Source organism: Acanthaster planci, linkage group LG17 (assembly GCF_054643075.1).
Source record: "Acanthaster planci isolate LZ-2023a linkage group LG17, COTS_SCS, whole genome shotgun sequence".
Classification (NCBI taxonomy): domain Eukaryota; kingdom Metazoa; phylum Echinodermata; class Asteroidea; order Valvatida; family Acanthasteridae; genus Acanthaster; species Acanthaster planci.
This window is the reverse complement of record NC_141793.1, coordinates 12,403,444-12,413,994: the sequence shown is the minus strand read 5'-3', so window position 1 is coordinate 12,413,994 and position 10,551 is coordinate 12,403,444. Positions and strand designations below refer to the sequence as shown.

The following is a 10,551-nucleotide window of genomic DNA, read 5'->3' as shown; positions in this document are numbered from 1 at the left end:
ACACAAATCAAGTCTTTGTCCAAGTACAAGTCCAGCTGCACACTATTTTGTCCAGCTGTAATCAGCAAAAAGAACCAGGTGTCAACTTAAGAAGTTACGAGTTATAAAATATATGGGGCCGGTCGAGTAGCGTCCGACTCTTGGGTTGGTAACAAGTCATTTTTTGCAAGTCCAGGTCAAGTCACAAAAATAGCGAATCTAGTCTGACTCAAGTCCAAGTCGCATGACTCGAGGCAGCAACTCACATATGCAGCAAGGTATGAGACAAAGAGAACCCCCCCTGCTTTGTATTGGTCATTGTCTCGCAGGAATCTGGGGAATTCCTTTCAGACATCTTGGGGGGATGTGTTAAGTAACAATAGTCTGGAATGTGTATAGGGATTGGACATGTTGGGGGGTACCCCTCGGTCTCATTTCTTCCTGGGTATAGCAACTCTGCTAAGTATGAAGTTGGTAGTGGGCGTACACAAAGTGCACACTGGGTATATAATACATTTATTGGGTATGCACTGGGTGCCTGTACTAGGTGTATACTGGGTACACTATTTTGTTCACTATATGTGCAATTGGGTACAAACTGGGTTTTGCTCAGTTGTAGGGGTATCACTAGGTGTTTTTATACTTGTATTGAGTACAAGTTAAGTTCTGCTCAGTCACCAGGGAATACCCTGCTTGCTGTAGTGGCTGAAATGTCACCAACTAGTCGTCATCTTCTGGATTCATTTCAACAATTTCCACATTATTACTATCCTGAAATCACAACGGAAAGTTTCAGGTTTCGGACACGAGGGTGAATAATGCAATTAAAGAGAAATGGGAGATTAACAAAACAAAAAGAAACTGCACAATGTTGACATTTTGTCGCTAATATAGAATAAGTTTTATAATGGGTAATAATTACAAGACCAAAATATAATACAGATCAGAAATAATTACACAATTTCTTTAGGGTGGTGCTTAGGCTAATTGACTTCATATGATCAACCATCTCTCGACCATTTCATCCATCTCTGACTCTTTCTGGATTAGTTTTATGTAATGCACTGAGCAGATGATTTGAGACAATCTGTGGTGTGAGGACAGATACAAACAATCCTGTGCATGTACGAAAGCTTCAACAATGAACATCACCCCCCCCTTTCCCCCAATTTGTCACATTTCTATTGCCCCCAAACAAATGCAACCTACCCCTGAATTCTTTCTGGGAACCCAGTAGTTATTTACATAAACAAATGTGAAGCTGAATACCACCAGGCCTCCACACCTGATTAAATCTTTGGCCAAATTGTAATTCTATATTTAACATTCCTCACTGCAGAATCACAGTGCGGAAATGGAATATAAACCATGTCTGTTCTACCAACCCACCAACTTCATGTCTTCTCCCCTCTTCCCATCTTGTTGAGGAAAAGACAAGCACGCAATTAAGTTCTACTGTTAGTTAACACCACCCACTGCACAGATAAATGTATGCCCCTCTCTCTTTTAATGTCACAGCACGTTGCAACCACACGCAGTATACAAGAGCACGCACATGCTGCATGTGCGTGGGACATAAATCACCACAGTGATTGGTCAAAAGATCAAGGGGGTGGGGCCTAATGGATCAATCTGTTGACCTTGGACCAATTTGTCTAAGCACGAAGAAAATAAACGCTTAATAAACAAAGGTTACCAGCTCAAACTGTGATTGTCATGCTAACCAAAAGACAGGTAAATACCATTTCAAAATAATATACATCACAAGAACTTTTGGCTGGTAACCTGATTTGTCAAGCAACATTTTTTCACGCTTAAACAAATTTTTCACTTAAGCAGTGCTATGACATTGGCCCCTTATCAAAGTACAGACTACTCCTGTTAGTTATCTAAACTACAACAATTTGCATTGTGACTGATTGCATATGAACAAAAAAAACTGTCCTCAAGACATCATACCAAACTGTGTCAATCAAATGTATCATTTGTGTACTGAACATAAATACCACTTAGCAAAGCCATAACTCCACTAGGTCACCAGGCCAAAGGTCACCCAGCTGCCTGGCTAATATACATGTATATGCATATGTTCACCTGTTGAGCAAACATTAGCCGGGAACCAGCCATGAGCCATAAATTCATGGCATGCCATTTCGGCTGGTAACCAAACACAGCTAAACAAGTACATGCACAAGTACCAGTACTTCCTCAAATGTGTCTACCTACAGTAGACCCAATGAAGTAGGCTTCCGACACCGACACAAACTGGAGGACGAGAACACATCCTCTTCCTGTTTTTTGGTTTTTTTTTTCTTTTGTACCACAAAATCCTGTGAGAAATCACCGTCATATTTTTACAATGCCTTATGCATACAGTACAATGAATTTTAAAAACACCAAAAAGTAAATAACATAAAAATAGATCACATACTTCTAGGAAATATTCCCAAATCAAAACTCTTTTACTTGATTGACCTTAAGTCCACAACTCTGATCAATTTTTTTTTTACGATCAGTCTGAGTAGCAGTGACGCATCGAGTAACGTCTTGATGAAACACAGCAATGATTAACAGCAACATACACAAAGACAGACTAATTTTTCACCATATCTTATAAATTTAAAATATGCAAATGTTACAGATGTTATTAATTTGAAGGAAAAAGGATGTTTCATAAAATCTAACAGTCCATTCCAGAGCATTGAAGAATAGAGTATCTTACAGTATAGTGTTGTATTCATATCAGTCTAAGCCAGCAAGGAAGTGACTATCTTCTTAGACTCAACCTTCCCTAACCACACAGAATTGAACACCAGTAAAGTGTGTGAATTTGTGGCACTGGGTACTGTACCCCTAAACTGCTTGTGCTTTAACATGGGTTCAGGCATACCCATAATAAACAGAGTCCAACAGTTTTTGTGCACAGTTTACCATATATGGTGTTGGAATTTGTGTGAATGGGTATGGTTCCTAGTAAATCACTCTGGGGAGTTCTCTGAGGAAAAATCTAGCTGCATGTTGGTATTGTAGTCACATGTTGCTAATTGTTTCTGAACACTGAAACATGGATGGGCCACTTTTTTTCAGGATATCCTTTCATTACTACTACTCCAATCAGATCACCACTCCAGTAGTTGGCGTTGATTCCATTTTTAACGTCAATACCAAGTTCAAAGTTACAGTTGAAAAAATATACATGAAAATTGCTCGATATGCACAGTTTAAAAATACACGCACGGGGAGACTGTACAGACTAAGACAATTATATACCCTGGAAAGAGAGAATCTGGTTTGTTTCGGGAATCTGTCTCAAAATGCTGTGAACTTCAATAAAATGATATTTGTAACCATCAAAAGCCTCTCCCCAACTTGCTACCAAACACTACATAGATGCTTGGCAAGAAATCATCGTTCAGTTTTGGAATTAAGCATTTGCGGTTACTAACTCGGTTATAGATGGTTTGTCAAGGTGCATCTAAATATTTGCACAAAGTGACGCTGATAAAACATGGAAAGGGCTTAAAAAAAGCTGTTTCCAGCCTTCTCTCAAATACAAATTTGACCACAGCTTCATATTCTGGGCTGAAATTCACCCAGCGTCAGCAATTAACACTTGGAATGTGACAAATTCAAGCCGATATGATAGTTGATAACCAGTACTGTTACATGCTAGAAATGAATTTTTTTTAAGGCTGGAAACTACTTTTTTTCAGTTATTTGATACAAAACTGGCAAATAACTTTTTTTTTTCACTCATGAGGCCATGGGCGGGGCATTTGCCTGGGTTGCGTCACTTGCCGCTGCTGCCGAATAAGGGGGCGGTGCCGGCATGGGCGTGGTGGTAGGACTTGTTGGTCCATCTGGCTGTGGCATGGGCATCCCGCTCTGGTAGTAGGTAGTCTGAGGGGGATAAACTGGGTTTGGGTAGGCGCCATCTGGGGGGTAGGCTGGGTTGGGCGAGGCCCCAGCCCCGTTCATGGGCATGGTGGGGGGTGGGTACACAGCCTCCGATTTTGGGTAGAGATGTGGCTTGGAGACGGCCTGTGTATACAAGAACACAAAGAATATAACCAGCATGTTCCTGGAATGAAGACTGGGTGGTCAAGAGCTGTAGCTCCAACCACATGGGAGGAGCTACAAAACCCTTAACTCCTCCCACTTTATCAAAATCACTCCCCGCAAACAAGCTCCCCCAGCTCTCCACTCACCTCATTGTACGATGGGGGACCCTGAAAAGCCCCCTGGGGCACAGGTTGTGCTGGGTAGGCCCCTACCATGTCCGGGTTCTGCTGCCTGGGAGGGGGGACGACCACCGGCTGGCTGGTGATGATAGTGCTGTTCTGCTGGTTTAAGTAGGCCTGTCGACGACGATAGAAACCACAACCACCACAGCAGGTCATCAAGATGAAGAAAATGATGAACCTGCGTATAAACGAGTGACACAATCATTTGAGATGATTCATTCCATTTCCAAACTAATCCCAGATGTACATTGGTCTTTTGTTTCAAAATTCCGTCTGACACTGAAACAGGATATAAACTGCAACAAAAGCATCAGCTTTCAGTTATCATTTATCAAGGTCAGTTGAGCTGTTTCAAGCAGAGTGCTATCCACTTTTGTTCAGTCAAATAAGGTAAACAGCAACAAAATGTCAAGCTTCGGACCGTTGTTTTGCCCTCTGCAGAGGCACCATTGACAATTTTTTTGGCACACAGGCTGCAACTATAAACATGGGTCCCACGCAACCTATAAACCCCAACTTTTGAACAGAAGATGGGAAAGTACAGTTGCACGTCTATCAAGGATACCAATTGGAGCATGACTTTGCTTCACAGATGATGTCACTACCCTCCTAAATAAAAGTAATCAAGAACAGAAGGGGACCATTTTTACTCACCAGAAGTACCAAATGTTCCAGAAACCATAGTTTTCGTAAGTCAATGGACAACAGCTGGAGTCACAACAATATTCGTCGTTGTCACAGCTACAGCAAATGATTCAAAAACACCGATTATTAAACATATCCCATAGTCTTCACGAGTGGCCTTCCCAAAGCACTACAACTACATGTCCTCATGGTGTGGGGTCCACCAATGAGTGCACTCCAGTCATGTATCCAGTGGGAGTAGGGAGGGCAAATCTTGTTCCCCCAAGACATGTTACCCTTTTTTTATCTAGGAATTGTAAGCGTTAGCATTGGTACTGCCGCCTCTCTACAAGGGATACGGATTCTTTTGTGGATGAAAAGATTTGAAGTCGTTTTTAGAAAAAAAAATCATTCGGCCCGCCTTCCCCGACAAAAAAACCTGGATGTCAGAGGTGGTCACCAAGGCAAGAACGTAATCTAGACGACAATTATCCTGTGCTGGGTCTGTGACATTTCGGGGCTTCATGACATGACAAATCTCTGTTTGCATGAGGAACTCTGAAGCCCTCTGCCTTCAGCTGACAATGACACAGTGACATCACAGATAGTCATTCAGAAGAGATAATGGCATCCGTTAATTCATGCACAACAACAATGGTCAGCCACGCTTGATAGCATTTCAATATGTTTTCCATGTCAGACTCATAAATACATTTGGGCCTGTGAAGGCATTAGTCTATTGGTAGAAAAGGGTTAAAGGGTTTAGAGGCGTCTGTCCCCAGGAAAGATTGAGCCATCACCGATGCCAGCAGGGTTAGGTTCTCCCTGTTGGAGGGGCAGACGTATCCCCATACTGAGGTTTGGATGCTAGCGCGGTGACATTCATTCATTTATCCTTACCCTTTCATTTCTTAAATTAATTATTTTTTCTTTGACTTGTACTGCACCCTTGATCATTTTTATGGAAACGGCGCATTATAAATTTTCAATTATTATTATTATTAAAGAGCCAATCTTTCTAAAAATCATGAAAACTGGAAACATAATCAGAATGACAACACATCTGCATTACTTGAAATAAATGCTAAAACAGAATTAGACATGACCAGGACACATGAATGTGCCCACATTGAAGAGACAGGATTGATAAATATCATTCAAAATTTGGGCCCAGATTTAAAGTCACGATCTCTGTCAGCCCCTTGACCCTGATTGAGTGTTCACCAGGGAACTGTCCCGAATAATCAGGTTGGAGTAGATGCAACAATCAAGCACAGTCAGCGTCCCTTTGTTGGTGACAATGACAGATTGTGAGCAGGCACGGAAATGTTACTCCTGCTGTCAGGCACAAAGTGTGTTGACACAACTGACGCCATCATCTACATACATAGCTCAAGACCAATCTCAATTATATTGAGATCTACACAGCCCCATTGGAATTAAATGCTCTTAACAAATTGGTTGAATGCACAGATAACAATGTAGGCTCTTCTCATACAACTAGTTCCAAAACCTTGTTGCAATTTTGAAAATTTTCAATGATGCTTGATCTTCATGTACTGACGTAGGGTTTATCTTCCTCCAAATACAGATTTCATTCCGGAACAAAAGCACGGTTGGGCTACCAGAATTACTGTACCAGTTGTGTGATTATGTGCAGGTTACATGGAATCCAACGAGGAAGTGTAAAAAGTATTCAAAAATGGTTTCATTATCACACTGAAATCACGGGGCAAGATTTTTTTTAGCACATTTCAACCAGTTTCATCTTCCACATATGTTCACATTTACGTGAACGACAATACAACAGGTATTGACTAGATTAGAAAACTGCTTCCCCCCTTCAACTTCTATTAAAACTGCATGGTGTTTGCTTGGAATATGTAATTATCTGAAAGGTCAAATGTCAAAATGTTGATGTTCTTAGGAAACAATCAGGGTACCAGGTGTGCAGTGCATGTGCATTAAATGTACACCAATACCTGTGCATGTACAATGTACTTTATCCAAGCACGGTAACATGCTCCATTTGTGTGTAACACACCATAAGGAATTCCTCCATGGGCTAAGCACACCATGTATAAATACACATTGTAGCCCAATAATGCCCAATGCCAATTTTTGGGAAGCAGTCAGTCATGCTCTGTTCAGACAATGATATTTTATCCACTCAGCAAACAAGACTGGCTGCCAGGGATCACCTCAAAACATTTAAGGGCCCAGAAACTTCCAACAGGAACGTCAGCTGTGACCAACTACTCTACGAAAGAGCACAGGAGTTTCTGATGCATGTTTGTCAGGAAATGTAACTGGGAATGTTGTGCACTGACATTTGACAATTAAGGTATACATGTAGGTAGGACTCCATAAAGCGCATTTACCTTCCACGTAATAATTGAAATGTTCTTTTCCAATAAGGTTTCATCTGTTAATTGCTACAGCAGCCGAAAGGTGAATGTTTACAAATTTTAAATAGTTACAATCTGGAGCAATTGGTGAGAGAAAAGGACTGTATTTAGCACAGTATAGAAAATGCAGGCAGTTGCAAACATTTTGGCTGCCGCTTAAACTTTGCCAGTTGGAACCCTGCTGAAGATATTTACAGTATGCGTATTTGCATAAGTTTTCTTCCATACTGACAAAGCGCCCAGTACATGGACGACGCAAACGTAACGACACCGTTTGATCCTGGTGTCAGAGCAAAGAAAACACTGTCATAAGTCCATGACAAAGCATTTGACAAGCACAATGCCCCAGAGGCACTGATGCATATCTTTTCAACAAAAATCAGGAAACGTTCTTCCTTAAACCACCAAATGAATTTAGAGTTGACATTCAGGGTCTAGGGAGAAGAGATTATTTGCAATGACTTGACAAAATCAAACTGACGTGGGATATTACGATACTGAATTCTTCCTGATGAAATTCAAGTGACTATACTTACTATACATTGTCTGTGTCGGGACAGTATTCGCCATACACCTGAAGCAAAAGAAAACAGGAAGATTCACATTTGTCAACATATTGCTACAAAATTATTTTGGCCAAATTTGTGGTTTGATTTGTTCATCTTCTGGCCTGAATATTTTTTAAGTGTGTAAAGTACATGGTGAACCTTTCTAAAATACTAGGAAAAACAACTTTCTAATCCCCCCCCCAAAAAAAAACCAGAAAAAAAGAGTAAGCATAATTTGTCAACTTTGCAAAAATGATTTACATGTAAATGGCAAGTTGCAATTACTTGTTCACCTCAAACCATAGTCAATTTGTGTGCGCGTGTTTAATGACCTTACAATATTTTTCAACTACTCCACTGAAATGCTGACAAACTATTTTACATAATTTGTACAGAATTTTCCAAATTTAATACGATAAAGTATTAAAGTATGACAGTTTTTTGCATATTAGTTCATCTACTAGACTGCTGCACTGTCTCCAAAAAAGGGACTTTTTTCAAGTGGGCTTTGGGATCCTACCATTGCCCTGAGATCCTTTCAATGCCTTCATTGGATTCAGCAGAAAAACACCGAATGTAAGGCTACCCTTTTAAAAGAATACTACTGTTTCCTTCTAGGATTACAAGCAGAAGTCTGCAATAGGATATAAAGGATGGGAAAAAGACAACATCAAAACAATTCTTCTTAATCAATCCTTAATATACAGTAAATTGAGTAATATGGTACAAAGTTCACCAAAAAACAACTTAAATAACTTCTATGAACAGAAATGGGAAAAAGATTTATAATAGCATGTGGATTGTTTGTCTTAGCCTGCTTAGGAAAAAAGTCCCTTTTTAATAGACATTCTCTCTTTTACGGGAATGGATTAGTCTCCAAATTTCTCAATGATTTCTCTGAATCCTGGTTGGAGGTGAATTCTGAAGATTTTGATGAGTGGGGTGGCACGTGGCCTAGTGGTTAGGGTTTGTAGCTTCTGATCATAGGGTCGGGGGTTCGAATCCAGCTGGTAGCAGCATGTTGTGAGATTGGGCAAGTCACTTTACGCCTGTGCGCCTCTCTCCACCCAGGAGTAAATGGAGACCTGTGAGGGCAGACACGGTTATTTTTAACTGTTTGTGCCGAAGTGGCAGCATCAGGCTAGTAGTATGCTCCCCGGGGAGCTGAGATGGTTTCAGGAATATTCAGATGATGTGATGTGATGATGGGCCTACTTCAACCTTTTTTCAGTGCGAGTGCTCAATGATCAAGCAAAACAGACCTGACTAGGCCCGTTTGTTTCACATGGACCTGGATTGTGATTAGTAATCCTGTTAGGCGCCATCTTGACTCTTGCGCAAATCTATTGTAGACCTAGGCCTACTCCCTCCCAAGTTGACTCATTCAAAGTCAAATTGACTTAAAGGACTGAATCACGAGGTCGAGTGCCTCGAGAACTCAAAGTCACTCCATCATCATACACCGAGTGACTTCAAGCCAATACAGTTTAGGCCTACATGGTGTCATAATGCTATGGGTTTTTGGAATCGAACTTGATAGGTGAATGATTCCTACCCTAAGAGTTATGGGACAGCGCAGACATCCTGCAGTTTCACAAAACTGCGGGTAGCAACTACACCACGCCAATGAAAACTGAAACGAGCACGCTAGTATGTACTGATCAAAGAAAAGACTGTGTAACAAGATCTTCAGACTGGCTGGTGCGTGCGTACGTTGTTCTGGTCACTGTTTTCACCAATGCGGTACCTGCCATTTTACGAGAATCCCGGATGTTCGTTCTGCCCCGTACATAGATTACTCAGCTCTGCTGTCACTATCAGGGTAAACTTTGATTGATTAGCTTTGTTCCATCTGAGAATCATTTATCTATCAAGTTCGATTAAAAACCCCACAGTGGTACGACACCATGTCAACTGTATCGGCTCGAAGTCACACGAAGTATGGTGGAGAAGTGTTTGAGTTCTCGAACAAGAAGCTCTAAGGTCCAGTACTAGGCCTAGGCTGGCCTTTAATAACTTTTTGCAAAATGCAAGATTGCGCTTAACAATGCCAAAGCTGGTTCGTCCTCTTCATTAGGCGGCTTCTGGTGTTGCTGTCATCAGTGACCAAGCAGGAACAAAATGACAGTGGCTAGTCACGCTGTAAATGCTTGAAAGGCACGGCGTACACAGTGGTCAATGGTACATCATGTATAAACATGAATCATGGCCGCTCATGCCTGGCGTACCACTGTCAAAACTGTCTGTGCATAGACGTAGGACAATGCTGGTCTGTGCCAGCTTTTCCTTCCTAAGTTCTAACGCGTAAGGCAGTAAGGCCACACAAATACATTGTGAGCGTTTCCAAATCCAAGCTTACCTGTGCTATAAATACAAGAAAAATAGTTAATAAGACACCCTCGGTACTGATCCTCTCCATCTCCAAAATGTGAAAAATACTTCTGAGAAGACTTCAACCTTCGATCGTTACTCCGATATGATGCGCTCTTTTAATTACACAACATATACAACTTAACAGTACATGTACAGTACATGTATGTACCGGCCTACCGTAAGTACATAAAATACAGCGCGTATCTTTGGTAAATAAAACAGCAACTGTGCGCGCGCAGGATCGATCAAGGCAATTCATATGCCTCCGTTTTACACAATCACTGATGACGTTTACCCATTATCGCGCACATTTTGATGACGTTAAAGAAGTAAAAATAGCAATGACGTCATGTTCTAAAAATGTGCACGACACTG

The 10,551-nt window shown here is 41.1% G+C and overlaps 1 protein-coding gene across 1 annotated transcript; it reads right to left on the bottom strand.

The window, feature by feature from the left end:
• Positions 1 to 856: 856 nt before the first annotated feature.
• Positions 857 to 10,400, bottom strand: LOC110973518 (uncharacterized). The gene is made up of 5 exons (XM_022224396.2): positions 10,163 to 10,400; positions 7,792 to 7,829; positions 4,878 to 4,964; positions 4,188 to 4,401; positions 857 to 4,020 (listed from the first exon to the last, which is right to left on the bottom strand). Exons 1-5 carry the CDS (start codon positions 10,220 to 10,222, stop codon positions 3,733 to 3,735), a joined length of 687 nt encoding a protein of 228 aa, XP_022080088.1. The 5' UTR covers positions 10,223 to 10,400; the 3' UTR covers positions 857 to 3,732.
• Between the last annotated feature and the right edge of the window lie 151 nt (positions 10,401 to 10,551).